The sequence below is a fragment of the Peromyscus maniculatus genome, chromosome 2, assembly GCF_049852395.1.
Source record: "Peromyscus maniculatus bairdii isolate BWxNUB_F1_BW_parent chromosome 2, HU_Pman_BW_mat_3.1, whole genome shotgun sequence".
NCBI classification, from domain to species: Eukaryota; Metazoa; Chordata; class Mammalia; order Rodentia; family Cricetidae; genus Peromyscus; species Peromyscus maniculatus.
Genome location: NC_134853.1, coordinates 84032211 through 84052028, shown reverse-complemented (window position 1 = coordinate 84052028; position 19818 = coordinate 84032211). Strand labels below are relative to the sequence as shown.

Below are 19818 nucleotides of genomic sequence, written 5' to 3'. Positions count from 1 at the left end.
TCTCAAGGTCCACTTGATCTGGCATGTGACCCAAGCCAGGCAGCCTTGACATTTTCCGTTCACTCTGGTGTAGAGATGTGGAATGTGTGGGATGCAACAGCTGCCACGTTTCCACGTGGAAGAAACTGGTCTGGGAGACTGGCCTGTCCTCAGTGGCATTAAGAGGTTCCAGCTAAGACTGTCACAGGCTCCCCTCCTTTTTTCTTGAGTTAATGGAAGCTGGATTCCTATTACTAGCAAATAAAACTCTCCAGCACATTCCCCGAGTCCAGTGAGGGGCGCCCTGTGGAACTGCACCCCGACCACCAACAGTCTGTCTCTAGCTCTAGGTTCTCTATACAGGAGAGCCATGCTGGGGGCTTGATCACCAGGACCTTGCTTAGAACCACACAACAGCCCGGCTCCTCCCCTCTCCTTATCACTTGACTGGCCTCCCCACTGCCAGCTGTAACTGTCCACTACAGCTCTCAACTGCATGCGCCTAGCCAGCTGCCTCTCCAGTCCCACCACCCACAGCACTTCCCCAGTGACACTTCGTGTAGGACTTTGTAGGGAGGGGGTGGGCTGAGTTTCCTATTTCTCTCCATTAGGAAATCACCTACTTAATTCCTGACTCAAAAACCAGCCCCTTGGTGGCAGCCTCTCCTCTCACCGTCATTCCGTGTACATAGACTTCACGGTAACTGCAGCAGGTGCCCTCAGTCCCGACAGTACACGCTCCCTGCACATAGGCTTCACGGTAACTGCAGCAGGTGCCCTCAGTCCCGACAGTGCATGCTCCAGCTCGGACCACCTGGGCAGCCTCTGGTCTACCTACCAAGCCCAGCACCTGCATTTCTCAGCCTGCCTGTTTACCCAGCTGAACCTGCTCTGTCTCCCACTAGGCAGTTTGAAAAGTGCTGTTAATTCATGGCCAAACTCCCCACCTTCAGCCAGTGACTAATGACAGCCCCATCCCTTCCCCTGCAGAGGCTCCCGGGAGGGGGGGGGGGCGGGGGGGGGGGGGGGATAAAGCTCCAGCTCTGCTCCGGGAGACTAGCTCGGTAACATACCGTCCTCTGCCCTGCTGTCCCTGGTCTCGCTTCCCTGCCTCTCCAGTTCCCAAATAAATTACAGACATCTCCTCTCAAGAATGGCTTGTAAGGCAACAACACACAACATCGGCATCCTTTAAGTGAAATGCTTGGGTCCAATGTTTCAGATTTTGGAATATTTGCAAATACTTTAACCAAGTTAGCATCCCTAAACCAAGCATTAGACTTCTGAAATGTTCCTTTTTTTTTTTTTTTCAAAGACAGGGTCTCCCTTTGTAGCCCTGGCTGGCCTAGAATTCACTCTGTAGACCAGACTGGGTCAAACTAACAGTCTCCCATTGTATGTATGTATGTGTGTATGTATGTATGTATGTGCCCCATGTGCATATTGTACACTAGAAGGCCAAAGGGGGGCATCAGATCCCTGAAGTTATAGACAGCTGTGACACCATGTGGGTGCTCAGAACCAAACCTGGGTCTTGTGCTAGAGCAGCGAATGATCCTGACTGTTGAGCCATTTCTGTAGCCCCGAGTACTGGCATCTTAGAGGAGGTGGTTTCATTTGCTTTGCATGGAATGTCTGTGTAGAAAAGGGCCGGCTGAGGCATCTGGTAACTCATTTTTAAATCCTTTTGGAATCTCCATACTGTTTTTTTTCCCTTGTTCTTTAAACTCCAGGACAATTTTACTAAGAGTTTAAAAGAAAAACCTCCGGAACAGGCAAGCTGTAACTCTCAGCAGCTCCTAGGAGGAGGAGAATAGAGCAGAGAAGGAAAACAGAAGGAAGCCACTGCCCTGGACCCAGCCTGGAGATGAGACACACGGTGGACGAGCCGCCACACGGCGAAGGCTGCTTTAGGGAAAGAGGAAGACACACTACGAGGAGACAGAAACAAGACAGAAGCTGTGCTTCTCTGACCCAGGCCCAGCGGAAACACACGGTGGCTTGCAGGGACTCCCACCACACTGTCCTACCGGGGCTCTGCTGACCTCCACTGACCCACCGCGTTTTCTTGCCTTACCTCCTGCTCTCCCACTCTGAGTCAGTGATAACAGACAACAATGGTTCTCCAACCCCGCTTTCCCTTTGCTCCTTCCTTCTTATTTTGGTTCTCTTTTGTGGTGCAAGGGAATGAACCTAGGACCTAACAGGTGCTGGTGCTGGCCCCTGAGCTGCATCTCCAACACCTCTACTTGCTTTATTTATTTGTTTATTATTGCTTATTTGTGACAAGGTATCACGTAGCCCAGGCTGGCCTCAAACTCTCTGTGTAGTTGAGGCTGCCCCTGAACTTCTGGTCCTCCTCTCTCTACCTCCAGAGTGCTTGGATTACAGGGGTGCACCACCACCCATGGTTGTTTATGGGGCTCAAACCAAGGACTCCCTGCATGTTAGGCAAGCGCTCTACCCCATCTACTTTAGATAACGAGGCCCACCTCAACAACTGCCGGGTTTCACTCGGTCTCCTTGCTTTATTCTACTTGTTTATGTCTTTCCCCACGGTCCAGAGAGCAGAGGCACCTGGGGCATCATCCCACGTATTTCTCCGGTGCTGGGTTGTCTTTTGTTTCCACAGTAGGCTCCTAATGGCCACAGCTGACCTCCAGCTTCGGTCTGCTGCCCACACTTTCTTCCTTTCCTCTACCTTCCTATTCTGTCGATGATCTCAACCACACCTGAGACGCCACAGGACAGAACTTTTCAGGAAATTATACAGTCTGAATGAGCACCTCCCTTTCTTCCCATTTTCGAGGAGGAGTTCATGTGGCCAATCCTGGGACAGTCCACTCCTGGAGAGATCCTCTTCCTCACCTGAGTCTTCCTCCCCTATAGTCTGAATAGGATTTGTCTCCCCAACCTCCAAAGTCCAGATGTTGAGAACTCGACCTCCACACTGGTAGTACTGGGAGATGGTAAGAACTTTAAGAGCCAGGTGGTGGTGGTGCACACCTTTAATCCCAGCATTCGGGAGGCAGAGGCAGGCGGATCTCTGAGTTCAAGGCTAGCCTGGTCTACAGAGTGAGTTCCAGGACAGCCAGGGCTATTACACAGAGAAACCCTGTCTCAAAAAACAAAAACAAAAACAAAAAACCTAATTAATTAACTAATTAAAAAAACTTTAATAAGAGGGTGATTGGGGCAGACTCCCACCTTTGGAAAGATTTCGGAATTCTAGTTTGTGTTTTCTGAGTCCTGCACAGTAAGATGATAGAGGCATTGTGCCCTTGAACCTCCAAAACTTCAGTAAATGTGCACGTGTGTGCGTGAGTGCGTGTGTGTGTGTGTGTGTGTGTGTGTGTGTGTGTGTGTGTATGTGTGTGTGTGTGTGTGTGTGTGTGTTGGTTGGTTGTTGATCCCCCAGAGCTTTGCATACTGCATGTATGCAATCTACCACTGGGCTACACTCTCAGCTTAAATCTTTTCTGCTAAAACCAGTTGACCCTGGGAATTCCACTGTCGTCATACAAAGCTGGCAGGGCACACACCCAATGGGCTCATTTCCATCTACATCTGAACATGATCAAAGGAAGAGTCAAGAACATCTTTCCGTGGTGGTCTGCCCCTCCATCTCATACTTAATGTTTATGTGTATATGTATATGGACATATATGTGTGTGTGTATATGTGTATATGTATATGGATATATATGTGTGTGTGTATATGTGTATATGTATATGGACATATATGTGTGTGTATGTGTATATGGATATGGATATATATGTGTGTGTATATGTGTATATGTATATAGATATATATGTGTGTGTATATGTGTATATGTATATGGATATATATGTGTGTGTATATGGATATGGATATATATATGTGTGTGTGTATATGTGTATATGAATATGGATATATATATGTGTGTGTATATGTGTATATGGATATGGATATATATGTGTGTGTATATGTGTATATGTATATGGATATATATGTGTGTGTATATGGATATGGATATATATGTGTGTGTGTGTATATGTGTATATGAATATGGATATATATGTGTGTGTGTATATGTGTATATGGATATGGATATATATGTGTGTGTGTATTATGTATTTTTGTTCCTGTTCTCTGCAAACCAATTTAGAAATAAGGCGTGCCGCTGTCTTCTCTACTTGTAACCTCTGGCTTACTCCTCAGCTTCCTGTTATCTGGTTTTGTGACGTTGCTATTCAGGGTCCTCCATGACTTCCTTATTGCTAAATCCAGTAAATACTACCCACTCCTTATCTCACCTGGCCCTTTGCAGGTTCCACCGACCTTCCGAGAACCCCTGAGCTCCAAGCCCTCGCCCTTGGCTTCCTGTGTTAGTGCTCCGGAGCCAGGTGCTTGCTCTGACTCTCAGCTCCACTAATATGGTCTTGACACTTCCTCACCTGTAAAAAGGGTCAAGGGGACCTCCATCCCAGGGTTGATGTGAGATCAAGGGAATTCACAGTGTGCTAAGGAAGCTTTTCTTAATCCTTAATATGTTCCTCTATGTTTTCCTTCCACACATTTGTATATTCATTGTGATTTCTTTATCACTTGTCGTCCAACTGAAACAAGAACTACTAAGGTCCTTCAATCTGTGGGACTGTAGGGCAGGGAATTAGTTGTCTAGGTGATGAGAAACCTGAGGAGCCAAGCAGGGCGTGGTGAGGTCATCAAGAGCAGCAGAGGCAGGATGCTCCCATCATCCTCAGGTCTGGAGGGGCAGTGGAGAAGCTGATCTTAGTAGAAACTGGTCTCTTCTGTGAACCCTAGCTGGGCAGCACCACTGTGCCCCTACACCTGGGGCCACAAAAGAAGCCCTGGATAGCAGCCTAGCCAGCGTCACTCTGAAGAAAAGGAGAGGGGCAGAGGGAGAGAGACCTGACCTCTGCCTTCATCCTGCATTCTGGTCTCTCATCAGTGTCTTCTACTGCCAAAATATGGTCCTCAGTGGGCAGCTGATGTGGGGGAGCCCACCAGCATTTCCTGAGATTTGTCACATACAGAGGAAAATACCTTTCTATTAGGTTGGGAGCAATTGTTTCTCATAATGCACAGAGTGCCTGCCTAAAAATGAAGTCAAGCCAGGTATGGTGGTGGCACACACCTTTAATCCCAACATTCTGGAGGCAGAGGCAGGCAGAGCTCTGTGATTTCAAGACCAGCCTGGCCAACAAAGTGAGTTCTAGGATAGAGCTACATAGTGAGACCCTACCTCAACATAAAATAAAATAAAATAATAAAATAAAGCCAGAGGGGAGTAAAGTAGGAGAGAAAAGGGGGTAAGATCATTTGAATGCTAGAGCCAGCCGGGCCAGCAGCTAGCGTGACTTCCTGGTTATAGGAGCCAATTTCCTTCTGTTGATACCGCTTTACATAAAACTGGAAAAAAAAAAAAGTCACCTGAAAATATGAAGTGAGAATTGAGTTTCACTTGGGGAGTGTCAACACGGTAGTGAGCGCTTCTTATTGGTCAGTCCCACTACTGAGGTATTTGCATGTCTGTCTGCAAGCGGGCGTAGGTGGCAGGCGCTACGCATTCATCTGGTCCTTGAGCTCAAGGGGGCTTTCGGGATGAAGTGGGGTGTGAGGAAAGCACCGGCCGAGGAAGTAGCTTAAGCAAAGCTCTCAAGGCGGAGAAGAACTGTGCTGGCAGAAGATGACTGAGCAAGTCAAAAGCAAGCAAATGGCCTCTGAGCACCTTCAGGTGGGGACCGGTCAGAGAGGACGTGGGTGGAAAGGGCTGAGACCCTCTCGGTGCAGCGATAGGAAGGTTCGAGGGTCCGTTTGCTCCTTTAATTTTTTTGGTCTTTTTTGGTTTTGAGAAGTATTAGCCAGTGCTACTGGGTTACTGAGTCGGAGAATTTGTGCTCTGTGGTTGGGATGAGGAGAGTCTGGCAATGAAAGGTCAGATAGGAAGGAGTTTGGCCGAGACTGGAGTTGTTGCCTGGGGAGGAAGGATTAGGAAGTATTCAACTGACTCTAGTTGGTGGAGTACAGACTGGCCTCGCAGTCCGAGGGACTGGAGATGATCTGTACCTTCCCCGAGGACGAGGGTTCAGACAGGAAGCGAAGGTGCTAGTGATGTGTTTAGATGACTAGAATGTGGCGTCATGAGTTATTTAAGGACAGAGGTTGTCCAAAGGTCACTATTGAAAACCTGCTCCAATGAATGCTGCCCTGGGAAACTTCATTCAGATGAGCAATCACCGTAGTCTGAATGGAATTGAGAGTACAGGATGAAGAAGCTGAGGTCGGAACTTAGACAAAAAGTGTTGCAGGGAGTTCTGGGTTAGCTTGGGCTACACAGAAAGTACCAAACCAGCCAGGGCTGCAGAGCAAGAAAGAAAGAAAAAAGAACACAGATGGCATTGACAATAAGGGATGGCAAGATGCCATAGTGGCCTGGGAATTGAGAGCTAGGGGAGGCTGTAGGGAAGATAGATGTCCATGACAGACAAGAGCTTCTCAAAGCAAAGGAAGCACAAAAGACATCAGCTTGGCCAAGGGACACTGGTGGTCTATGAGCACTGACACTTGCTAACTACAGAGTCCTTCATTTGGACCACCAGAGCAGCAAATAAGAATTAACAACATTTATGTGGGTTCTCCTGTGTGCGCAGAGGGGCAGAGTGGGGAGCCAGGGCTATTCAGGGAAGGTTTCAGGGGTCCTGTTTGAGAACTGACGGAGGCCAGAAAGCATGTGGCACATCTGTGCAGCCAAGTGCAGGTACTTCCAAACCCTTACCTCTGCAGCCATGTACCCAGCTCTGTGCTTGATGCTCCGGAATAGACAAAGACAAGCAGAGGTCTGCCTCTGGAGTGTTCACTGTCCCGTGAGAAGGAGACACGTCAGCATACGGATCCAGTGGATGTGACAAGCACTTAACAGCTAAGCTTTTGTGGCCTGGGACAAACTCCTTTATGTTAAAATGCCTCCATTTCCCAATCTAAATTTTGTTACAGGAATGTTCTAAGATGTGTGTGTGTGTGTGTGTGTGTGTGTGTGTGTGTGTGTGTGTGTTCTATGGTGTGGAGGTCAGAGGACAACTTTCAGGAGTTGTTTCTCTCACTCCCCCATGCTGAGGCGGGGCCTCTACTGTGGCTGCCACTCTTTGCAGTCCAGGCTAGCTGACCTTCCAGCTTCCAGGCTCTTCTCCGGTCACCTCTGCCTCCTGTGTCACTGGAGGGCTGCTGGGATTACATCTGACTTTTGTGTGGTGAAGGGATTGAACTAAGGTCACCAGGCTTGTTCAGCAGCTACGTTTGCTGGATGACCTGTCTCACCCCACTGTTCTCACTTCAGGTGGGGTGCTCAGCATCTTCTACAGCACAGTAGCTACTGTACGTCGACCATCCCTAACCTGAAACTCTGAAATTCTAAACGCTAGGAGACGCAAAATCACCCCAAATCTGAGAGGGTTAGCCAGTACACTCTGCAAAGTTTTGGAACAAAGCCGGGCATGATGGTGAGCACCTTTGATTCCAACATAACTAAAAAAAAAAAAAAAAAAAGGAATCAGATGTGGTGCCAGATACCTTTAATCCCAGCACTCTGGAGGCAGAGGCAGGCAGATCTCTGTGAGTTTGAGGCCAGCCTGGTCTACAGAGTGAATTACAGGATAACCAGGGCTACACAGAGAAACCATGTGTAGTTTCTCTGTGGTGAAAAAAAAAAAAGGAGAAGAAGGAGGAGGAGGAGGAGGAGGAGGAGGAGGAGGAGGAGGAGGAGGAGGAGGAGGAGGAGGAGAAGAAGAAGAAGAAGAAGAAGAAGAAGAAGAAGAAGAAGAAGAAGAAGAAGAAGAAAGCTAGCGGAGAGCAAGCCACAAGGCTAGAAAATATGCCTCATTCCTCCCTGGTTTCTGTCTGAGACGAAAATAATATGTTACTCTTCACAGTCTGCAGGCACAGTTTTAGATAAACTTAATTTGTATGTCCACTTACAAAAGTCCCGCAATCCAAAGGCAACTGAACTCTAGCTCTGCCTGATCGGGCACAAACACGGGTGTGGGTGTCTGACCCACTTCCAGCCAAGACACCAGCCAGAGCTCTGCCCGGACTATCAGGAAGCGGGGCCCTTTCTGCTTGTTGCAAGTAGCAGATTCCCAACATCAGCACCACCTTCTCTAGCCATACCTGAAGCCAAATTATCTGGGTCTTTTCAGTAAGGAAGCTTGGACGTTTTCCTATGGCCAGCTTGCTTTTTTAAACTGTATGTCCTTTTAAAAGAACCTTAACTAGGGGCCAACCAAATGGCTTGGCGGGTAAAAGCGTTTGCTACGCGAGCTGACCACCTGAACTAAATCCCCAGGAGCCCACTCAAGAAAGCCTGATGGTGTCCAGCTCTAATGGCAGCACTCCTACCTCCAGACCGGAGGTGGAGACAGGAGACGGCCCAGGAGCTCACGGGCCGGCCAGCCAGGATCAAGTAGCACCATAGACACAAGAAACCCTGTCTCAACAAGTCAAGGGAGAATGGACTCAAAAAAGTTGTTCTTTGATGCACACACACACACACACACACACACACACACAGGGATGGGCGGAAGAAGACTAATAATAGCCAGATGTGATGAGCCACGCTTTAATGCCAAGGAACCAGAGGCAGGCATATCTCTGAGTTCAAGGCCAGCTGGGTAGATCTACATAGCAAGATCCGCCTCAAAAAAAAAGGCAAACATAATGTCATAACACATGTACATGGTGTGTGTGCAACAGTATTCGGAGGCCAGAGGTCAACAGCAAGTGTCCTCAATCATGCCGACCCCTCCCTTTGCTGTGGCCTCTAGCTCAGAGATCCACTGGTCTCTGCCTCCAGAGCGCTGCGATTAAAGGTGTGCCCCATCACCTGAAGCAAGCTCCAGCTTACTTTTTGAGACAGTCTCTTGCTGAACCTGAAGTTCACTGGTTCAGCTAGACTGACTGACTATGTGTCCCAGAGATACTCCTGGCCTGCTCCCAGTTACTGATGTGTGCAACCGTGCTTTACGGGGGTGCAGGGGACCCCGATTCCAGTCCTCATGCTCACACAGCAGGTACTCTATGAACAGAGCCATCTCCCCGACCTCCATGCCCTTGCTTTTCTAAAGACAGGCTGGCCTTGAACTCTCCTGATTCTTCTGCCTCTCCTCCCAGTGGACTACAGGTGTGTGCCACCATCATGCCCTGCTCATGCGGTGCTGGGGACTGAACTCCAGGCCTAGGGCATGCACTCAACCAACTGAGCAACATTCCCATTCTCTTCATTCACCCTTTTTGTTCATTCAGAAAATATGTGAGGCGGTCAGACACTGTTCTGGGAACACAAGATTATTCACTAAACCAGCAAGACCCCTGTTCTCCGAGTACGCACTGTGTTATGCAGCAGATGCTCTGGAAAGAAGAAAGCAGGGTGGGAAGGGGTCTTCAGGACCACCGGCTATTGGGAACGGGACTTGCATAGGACTTTCTGAGAATCTGAAGAAAGCAGGGTGGGAAGGGGTCTTCAGGACCACCTGCTATTGGGAATGGGACTTGCATAGGACTTTCTGAGAATCTGAGACTGGAATAGACTTCAGGACAGGAGGGAGGTGACAAATGGTTGTCTGCAATAAATGTAAGGTAGAGGGCACGGTGGAGGAGAGGCCTACAGAAGGCAGGGTGAGTCAGGGAACAGCCTGGAGGGGTCAGGGGAAGGGTCAGACTACGTTGGCCTGGAAGGACCCCTGAGAACACTGACCTTTACTTTTGAGTGCCCGGGGGACATTCCAGGGTCTTGAGGAGAAAGAAGCCAAAGCTGGACTCCCAGGCTGCCGAGCTGGAAATCGCTTGCTTGATCCACTATATTAGCTGACTTTCTTTAAAATGTGTCTTTGTTATTGTTATTAGTTGTTTCTGCTGTGTTTTGTTTTAAGATAGGGTCTCCTGGATGTTCTGTCCTAGAGTTCATTCTATAGCACTGGGTTTAAAGGTTAAAGGTTTAAAGGGGAAAAAAGGAATCAAAGATGAAAGGGGAAGATCTGGATTCCCACACCCAGTGAATGAAATGCAAACGGAAGAGACACCTTGGTGGCAGGAAGAGACACCTTGGTGGCAGGAAGGGTCAAAAAGTAGGTAGTGAAGAGGGTGGGATATGGTGAGAAGTGTAAACCAGCGGGGGTTGAAAGGGTTAAGTGTTCAGTTCCAGAATGCACACTCAAGTAGGAAGCTGAGTCACAGGAGAAGTGCTCAGAATATGGGGACAAAAGGAAAAAAGAAGAGAAATAGGTCAAGTTTATTTATTTACATCTTTGGCCGAAGAAAAAAAAAAGAAGTGGTATAAGGCCCGGGGGTTTAGCTAGCATCAGAAGAATTCATCCATCTGGCCCTTGGTGGACAATAATTCTTCCCACTGTTCCACAATTTGGACACTGTGAGAAGCTGATAAGGGAGCATCCACCTTATCATCCACGTTCTTTCCTACCCCAGAACCAAAAAGGCCATTCAGAAGTGACAGCTAGACTGATGATGACACCATCTGAAGCCCGAGAAAGCAACTACCCGCTCTACAACAACCTGGCCCTGCACAATAACCTGGCACTGTGTGCAGCCTGCCAAAACCTTCATGCCCCTTAGCCAGAACCAACCCTAAATCCTTGTCATCTAGGATGGAAATCCCAATGGCTAAAGAGGCAGGGGAAAGGTCTCTTCTCACAAGACCGATCACAGGACCTGACTTGACCTCCAACAACACGCATGCTACCCCGACGAGGCAAGCATGGGCAAGGAGAGTTTCCCTCCCACCGCCCTCACCTCTGGGGCTTGCTAGACTGGGGGGGGGGGGATGGAGTGGAGGAGTTGGAGAGATGGCTCATCAGTTAAGAGTACTTCCTACTCCTCCAGAGCATCTGAGTTCACCTACCGGCACCCCTGTCAGGAGGTCAGAGAGCCTGTAATTCCAGCTCCAGGCAAAGCAACACCCTCTTCTGGCCTCTGAGGGGACCTGCACACACACAGCATCCACTCACACAGACACACACACACACACACACACACACACACACACACACACTAAATCTCTTTTTAAAAATGTATGAGAATACAGGTATGCCAAGATAAGAGAATATTACTCCCAATCAGTAAAAAACTACCATGCTTAGCCTCTAAGGAAAAGTGGCTGATTGTAAATCAGGCCCTTGAGACTTGTGTCATTTAGATGCTCCCCACACTTGTTAGGATACTTATTAAATATTGAATAATTAATAACAGTGCCTTCAAGACTCTTTCAAAGAAAAGATCCTGTGGAGGAAACCATCCATAATTAGACATGGGCCTCACTTCCTGCCAACCAGCCAGATCTTCGTGGGACAGGGAACTTACCTTCCCAGAGTACTTATTAGTAAAATGATTCCACTTCTGAATTAATTATCCAAGAGTGGCGCATAAGCGAATATTTAAAATAGCAGTCTGTGAGGCAAGGGATATAGCACTTGGCATGGGTTCAACCCCCTAGCAACACACAACACACAACACACACACACTGTAGAAGCCAGGGTCCAAGATGGTCACAAGGATCTCCATTTCCTAGTGTTCCCTAGGATTCACACCCTCTACCCATGTATCAGTGTCCCTCTATAGAATCCAGCAGAAGTATGTCACTTTGGGGATCAGTTACATAGGGCTGGCTGGAGTCTTGGGCTGTCTTGAATCACTTTCTCTGGCAGAAACCAGTTACTATGCTGTAGCCTGTGAAGAACCTCATGAATGAGCCTAGAAGGGAGGTTAGAACCCTCCCAATCCAGCCTTCAGATGATGGCAGCCTCCTAAAGGTCCAACCCAGAACCACCCAGGATCCTGACCCATAGATAATATTTTCAGATGCTAAATTCTGGGGTAATCTGTTACACAACAGTAAGAGAATAATTTCATTTCCTACACAGAACCAAGACAACAATTGAAGGTTTAACCTTAGTTCTCATTCGACATCCATTAAAAATCAATTTCTCTGCTAATAAGAAAAAAACAAATTATCATTCAGGCATTCAACAATCACTTTCTGAATGTCAAACATAAGCAAAGGGTTTGCAAGCCTATGTTTTCATATAATCTAAAATCTATAAAAAGCGATAACCACAGAGGGACAGGCATGCATGCAAGAACACATTTTGAGCTGTTCAATCCATCAATTTCATTAGCTTCTACTTTAGAAATGTATATCACTCCCTGGTCATTCCCAGGGCTTGAGGCTATCAAGTCATACTCTCCCATGGGCATGGTTACCCTTGCATATGGCCTCCAATCTAAGGGAAGGAGAAAAGTTAAGTCTCTCGATTCCATTAATACTGGGGAAAGGAGAAATTCATTTAGTATTTTAGCAGGAGGAAGAAACCCTGATCTCGAGTGCTAAGAACAACTGGAATGTCTACAACTCATGACTAAGTGGCAGCAGGAGCGCAGATCACTGCTCAAAATCCTGGTCACGGCTGAAATGGCGATGGGGGCGGGGGAGATGCTGTCTCTTCCTCCTCACTGGACTTTGCTATCTCTCAAAGCAGCAGGAGGGTAGAATAGCTCTACAACCAAGAGCCTCCTTATGCACAAAGAAGGTCAGAGGGCGAGCTTGCTTTCCGCTAACCACAAAACCTGCCACTGCCAAACCTAATCGATGTGGTCCGCTCCAGGAGGTGAATGAAGCCCCAGACAGAAAACCACAGCAAGACTCTCCTCCCGCCGCCGCTGAGGTCGGAGTCAGGTGACTCCTCGGGGCAAACAGCAAACCTAAACAAAGATCACTCCCCACATGACCGACTGGGGAGAAGAAGAGCAAGGCTGCTCGGTCCCACCCCAGAAAGCCATTAGCCATTAACTATTGCTTCTTTGCAGTACCGAGAAGCTGGAGGCGCCAACAAGTTATTCCTATTCCGCAGTCCTCTTCAAGGAATGCACCTAGAGGGGTGAGGGACCCCCTTCCCAGGACACAAGGGCCAAGCACCGCAGCACAAACCCCGGGCCCCCACTTGCACGCTGCAACCTGAACCCCTCCCTACCAGCTGTCACCCGCGCTCTGGGCCAGTCTCAGCCAGAGAAACACATGCCCTCTGGCCACTCAGCCCGCAGCTGCGACCCCGCGGGGGCAGCAAGAGGACACGCTTTGGCCAAGGGATCTAGGGGCCAGAGCATGCCTGATCCCCGGGAAAGGGGCGCTAGGGTGAGCGCGGCCCGGTGGCAGGGGTGGCCCTAGATCCACCATCCTTCCTCTCTCCGCCCCAGGAGTCCCCAGACACGAGCACCCCACCTTGTCACCGAAGCTGCGGGCCATCAGTAGGTCCGGGCTGGGCGTGCTGTCTCCTCCCACGGCCTCCTCGCTGCTGGAGCCGGCCAGCGGGTGCGGCATGTCGCGCAGGGAGTGGGGCCCCGTGGACGGCAGGGCCTTGGGGGGCCCGCCCGCCATGGCGCGCAGCGCTCGGGACCCGCCGCCGCCGCTTCCCCCGCCCCGCAGCGCCCGGGCCCCACTCGGCCTGAGGCCCTGCACCAGCCGCTGGGGGCGGCCGCCGCCCGATGCTTCTCCTGGCCGCAAGGCTGGGCTTTCCCTAGAGTCACACCGCAGCTCCGCGCGCTAAGCCGCCACGATCCCCGGCACCTCCGGCCCCGCGCCCAGCAAGCAGCGCCACGCCGCCCACGGCTCGCAGCCCCGCCCCCGCGGAGCCTCGCCCGCAGGGAGGGGAGGGGCGGGGCGCAGGGGGCGGGGCTTCAGGAAGGAGGCGTCCCGTCCCGCCCCGCCCACCTCCCGGCAGGAAGTGCGCCCACCGGCAGCTGCGCTGCGGGCTGGAAGGCTAAGGGACTCGGGAGGCACCCGCCTTAGCCAGGGTCTTCCAGCCTCACCGCGCTCGCAGAAAGCACCCCAGATAGAAATGTGGGGCAGATCTTAGTAACGTAGAGAGTTACGTGGCTCAGAGGGGCTAGAGAACATCGGGCAGAGAAACTAGAAGGACATTTAAAGAGGCAGTGTGGGATGTCTTCAGATCCCACACTGCCGTCCCCCGTAAGGTCTGGCTTCTGCCGCTGAGCAGGGTTTATGTAAGGCGAAACCTCAGAAACATGAGCATCCGTAAATAGCGTGTGCTACACATGAGTTATGGCCCCAACGCGCACACGTAGTCCACCAGTCTTCTGCAAGAACCGTGAGGTTCGAGTTATTTTTCATACATTGATGGTTCCTATCCTGGCCTCGAGCCAAGCTGGATTCTCGACTTTTATTTGCTAGCATGGTGGAGATGGCCGAGGCATTACTTCCAACTCTTTAAAGAATACCTTCGTCCCTTTTTTTCCTGTCAGGGGAGCTTCTGTTTCTAAGGCCAAGTTAGAGGGTCATCTGCCCATCTAGCAAAGCCTTAAGTACTGTGTGTGGCTCACTGTGAGAAACATGTTTTTTCCGATCCTCAAACTTCTTAGGTCTGTCCAGTTTTGCCTGCTAAAATAAAAATAAAATGGTGACAAGTCTTGGCATTGGGATTCACAAAGGGCTCTATCTGTCACACTTTCTCTGGAAAGAAAAGTGGAGAATGCAGAGTTGAAACCAACCCAAAATAACTCTGAGAGTCTCGTTTAACTTCAGTTGGCTCCTTTTCTTCTGGCATAGTCCGAAGAGTTGGACCTTTAGTACTGTAGCGATTGTCTTTCGTCTCCTTCGGAGTGGTCTGCCTGGACTGGGAAAAATAAGATCGAAGGGACACTAACAACATTTTAAATGCATCTATCTCATGGGAGTGCTGAGGTCTGATCCTCTGAGTTACGCAAAATTGTCGATCCATTTACATTTAGGAACTATTACATACCCTATTATCTTCATTAAAACAGATGATACGAATACAACTAGAAACGACTGATGTATGGATATCTAACAGATTTTCTTGACTATTGTTATTTATTTTAACAGCTGGGCCACGTTAATGTACTAGAGCTCTTAAGATTCCATAGAAGTGGGGCTGGAGAGATGACTCCGTAGTTTCCACTGACTGCTCTTAGAGAGGACCCAGGTTCGACAACATCCATAAAACAAGAATAAACATCAAAAGAAAATTCCACAGAAGAGCCAATTACATGGCTCAGTAGGTAAAAGAACCTGCCACCCATGCTTAAGGACCTGAGTTCAGGCCCCAGAACCCACAGGAAAAGCCAGATGCTGTGGCATTTCTTGATCAGGCAGAGGCTGGCGAATCATCCAGAAGCCTAGAGTACCCAGTGCTGCGGCTGCATCAGCACAAACATAAGAAACTCTGCCTCCGGGGCGGGGGGGGGGGGGGGGGAGGAAGGTGGGGGGAGGAAGGGAGGATTGAAAGAACCAACTCAGCCGGGCGGTGGTGGCGCACGCCTTTAATCCCAGCACTCGGGAGGCAGAGCCAGGCGGATCTCTGTGAGTTCGAGGCCAGCCTGGACTACCAAGTGAGTTCCAGGAGAGGCGCAAAGCTACACAGAGAAACCCTGTCTCGAAAAACCAAAAAAAAAAAAAAAAAAGAACCAACTCCCCAAAGTTCACCCTCAGAGCGCATGCCTGTGCGGACGCGCATGCACAGTAAAGGGCCAAGTAGGGAGACAGCAGAGTCAGACACAAGAAAACGGTGGGAGAGAGCTGGGACTCAGGATCGAGGTCCTTGTTCAATGCTAAGAGCTCCTTACATGCTATTCCCTCCCTTTTTCCTCGGGTTTTTCTCTACCGTTCTTCTGAAATAACAACCACAGAATATCCGTAATTACATGATGCATTCCAAACTCCACGTCCTTAGTTTGAGTCAGAATAACATGTTTTACGCCTCCCCACATCGGAAGGAGGAGAGAGGAAAAACAAAGAGGGAAGGAAGAGAGAGACAGAGACAGAGACAGAGAGAGAGATCCTAAGGGCCATGTGAAAGTTTCTTTATTTACTTTCCTGGTCAGTCAGAGGCATCTGGCAGAAATGATCCCAGTTGTGGTAGTCATCAAGACTAAAGAAAGTGAACTATAGGAAGTATTTTTGATGGAAAGTTCCAGCATTCATTTTCAGCTGAGGCCCGCCTGTTCCTGTCCACCGTTTCCTGTTTCATTTCAGTGCTCCTTGTGGTGAGGAATGGTTCTTGAAATAACCGAAGTCCCAGAGCACGTGACTCTGTCTACTGAGAGCAACATGGTGGGGAGGAGGAAACATGGGAAGTTTATCAGAACAAAAGGCTGTGGTGTTAGTTGGAAATTATGGAGAGAAACTTGGACTTCTAGGGCTGAGCTCTAAGGAGGACATGGGAGTTGGTAGGGTTTCCCGCCTCCTCATGTCTCTACGTATTGGGAACTGCACTTGCCTAGAAAAGCCTATTTCTGTTAAGATTCCACAGATTAAATGATTACAACTTTGTGTTGTTGGAATATTGCAGGTCATCTTTGGCTATCTTTAGTCCCCTTGATAGTCATTTGTTGCTGGGCATAGTTGTCCATGCCTTTAATCCCAGCAAAGGCAGGCAGATCTCTGAGATCAAGGCCAGCCTGGTCTACAAAGAGAGTTCTAAGACAGCTGGGGCTACACGGAGAAACCCTGTCTCTAAAAAGAGAAAAAAATGGTTATTTATTACTAACCCATGTATCTGACCTAACTTCCTTTTGACTATCAAGTAAAATCTTTAGGATGTGTTAACTCACCAAACCACTGGCTTCCACCAACCCCAAAACTGAAAAACTGTCATCAGAGAGCACCTGAGGCCTGTAACAGCTGACCCCACTTTTCCATAGCCTGTCTAACTGATGTCCCCACAAATGTATTTGGTAAACACATTGATTTATGACTTTCTGTTGTTCTGTGACTATAAAAATGTATCTAAGTCAGGATGTGGTGACACCTGCCTTTAATCCCAGCACTGGGAAGGCAAGTGGATCTCTAGGGGGCCAGCTTGCTTTATATAGTGAGTTCCCAGCCAGCCGGGGCTACACAGTGAAATCCTGCCTCAAGAAAAGGAGGGAGAGCGAGCAGGAGGGAAGAGGAGAGGAGGGGAAAGTGTGGTGATAGATTGTGTACCCTAATAAAATTTTCCTGAAGATCAGAGAGCAGAACAAGCCACTAGATTAAACATAGAAGCCAGGCAGTGGTGGCACACACCTTTAATCCTAGCACTTGGGAGACAGAGATCTGTCTGGATCTCTGTGAGTTCAAAGCCACCCTGGACTACATGAAATTGACTCAGTCTAGGAGAGAAACAGCCAGGCAGTGGTGGCACATGCCTTTAATCCCAATAATTGGGAGTCACACGCTTTTAATCCCAGCACTTGAGATCTCACACCTTTAATCCCAGTATTTGGGAAGCACACGTCATTAATCCCAGCACTAAGAAGGAAGTGATGGCTGGGTGGAGAAAGGTATTTAAGGAATGAGGAGACAGGAACTAGAGGCTTTTCAGGCTGAGGAGTCCTAGAGGTAAAAGGTGGCTGTGGCTTGTTCCTTTGTCTCTCTGATCCTTCAGCATTTACCCCAATATCTGGCTCCGGGTTTTTTATTAAAAGACCAATTTAGAATTGAGTTACAGGAAGGGGGAGGGAAGGGAAGGGAAGGGAAGGGAAGGGAAGGGAAGGGAAGGGAAGGGAAGGGAAGGGAAGGGAAGGGAAGGGAAGAAAAGAAAATAATCATGTATGAACTTCCACAGTAAAACGTCATTCCAAGTACATTCAACCCATGTTCCTTGGGGTATGGCCAAACATACTTGGCCCAGAATAAACTATCTACCTTTGGAGCAAGACCCAGTTGCATGGGCCCTTCCCCATCTACAGGGAATGGTAGGCACTTAGCCTGGGACCTATCAAGAGACAGGGCCCTGGGCCCCACAATTTAGTAACTTTGCCAAACAGGAATCCCGTCAACCTTACTGGCAATCCTGTCAGGACTGCACGTGAGTGCTCAGTCCTCAGAAACAAAGCCACGCCAACCAGGCATTGTCTCCTTTTCTCCCTTGGTACAGCGTGTGCTTGGGCACTCTTGGTGTTTGTATTAGCTGCTTATCCTCCTCTGGCTTTTAATACAATCATAGCTTTATTCTATATGGCATCCCAAGCCCTGCCTCAAAATAACACCACCACTTCTGAAGTGGACGCTGGGGAGGACAAAGGAGGTTTTCAGAGAACATTCAGAGTGACATGTAACAAGCCACAGAGGGCTGTCTCAAACAAGGGGTGGGGGGTTCCCAGCTGAGATGGCACAACCCCAGCAGAGAGAAATGTGTGTGGACAGTTCAATTCAGCTGGTGATGTCCCAGGAAAGAAGCAAATCCACTCGAAGCCAGGATCTGAAGAGTTTTGCAGACAAGAAATTAGATCATGCTGGAGAGCCAACAGACCAGCTCTGGGGTAGATGACAGGATCGTTTTATCTCCACATCACAACGCTCTGAGGCGGGGTGGGTGAACGTGCTTGCCAGGCAAGAATGAAGGCCTAAGTTCAGATCCAACGCTCCCATCAAGAGCCAGGTGTAGGAGGGATGGCTCAGTGGTTAAGAGCACTTGCTGCTCTTGCAGAGGACCCTGGTTTGATTTCCAGCACCCGCACGCTGGCTCACAGCCAGCTGTAACTCTAGTGCCAATGGATCTAACGCTCTCTTCTAGTCTCCAGTGGTACCAGGCACTCACACACATACAAGTAAACATTAATACATTTAAAAAAAAAAAAAGATGGGCCAGGCAGTGGTGGCGAACGCCTTTAATCCCAGCACTCGGGAGGCAGAGCCAGGCGGATCTTTGTGAGTTTGAGGCCAGCCTGGGCTACAGAGTGAGGTCCAGGACAGGTGCCAAAGCTACACAGAGAAACCCTGTCTCGAAAAACCAAAAAAAAAAAAAGGCAGGTGCAGCACCAGAGAGGAAAAACAAGAGGATCCTCGAGGCTCTGGCCAGCCAGGCTAACCAAATCAGTGAGCTCCAGGTTACAGTGGATATCCTATCTCCGATGATGATGATGACGACAACGATGATGTAGCAGGTGCTTGTAGAAAAACACCCAACATCCAGCGCCTGCTTCCATACATGCACACACATACACACGAGCACAGGGTAGGGTCGGGAGTCTGGAAGCCCCACTTCTTTTGGGTATATGGGTGCAGGTTTGGATGGGCCCATGTGCGTGCAGGTGGAAGCCAGAAGAGGACATCAGATGTCTTCCTGTAACTCTCTCACCTTGCTCTCTTGAGACAGTCTCTTACTGGTCGCCATTTCAGCTAGGCTGGCTGTTCAGCATGCTCCTGGGATCCACCCATCCTCCCCACCCCCAACACGGAGGTGACAAGCATGTGCAGACCAGCTTTTATGTGGGTGCTGGGGGTTCGAGCTCAGGTCCTTCTGCTTGCACAGCAATGCTCTTACCCACTGAGCCATCGAGCCATCTCCTCTCCTCTCTCTCTCTCTCTCTCTCTCTCACACACACACACACACACACACACACACAGGGGGAGCTAAAACTAGAAAGAGCTCACGTGACTTGCCAGCACTGTAATGCATAAGTGAATGTGGCATATTTGATTAAGAGAATATTACACAGCCATAAGAATGAAGGAATACAACACACCCATGAAAACTCAGGCAATAGATAATCCCACACCAACAAGAATGAAGGGATACATGATGAATCGGCCTCACAAACATAAGGGTGAATGAAAGAAGCCACATACAAAAGCATATCTACTACATGATTCGACTTAACATAAAATTCAAAACTAGACAAATTTCATGTATGGTGCTAAGAGACTACTTGTACATTTACAGGGAGTACTGGGTGCTGATAACATTCAGTTCCTTGAACCAGCAAGTTGTTCTTCGTAAGACTCCAAGTAACACATTTATGATTTGCAAGCCT

The 19818-nt window shown here is 49.0% G+C and overlaps 1 protein-coding gene across 1 annotated transcript in view; it reads right to left on the bottom strand.

The window, feature by feature from the left end:
• The window catches only part of Snx30 (sorting nexin family member 30), a 100673-nt gene extending 87031 nt beyond the window's left edge, over positions 1–13642 (bottom strand). Inside the window, exon 1 of the mRNA XM_006994012.4 lies at positions 13265–13642. Coding sequence (XP_006994074.1) covers positions 13265–13420 — 156 coding nt within the window. The 5' untranslated portion in view covers positions 13421–13642. The remainder of the gene's footprint in view (positions 1–13264) is intronic.
• Between the last annotated feature and the right edge of the window lie 6176 nt (positions 13643–19818).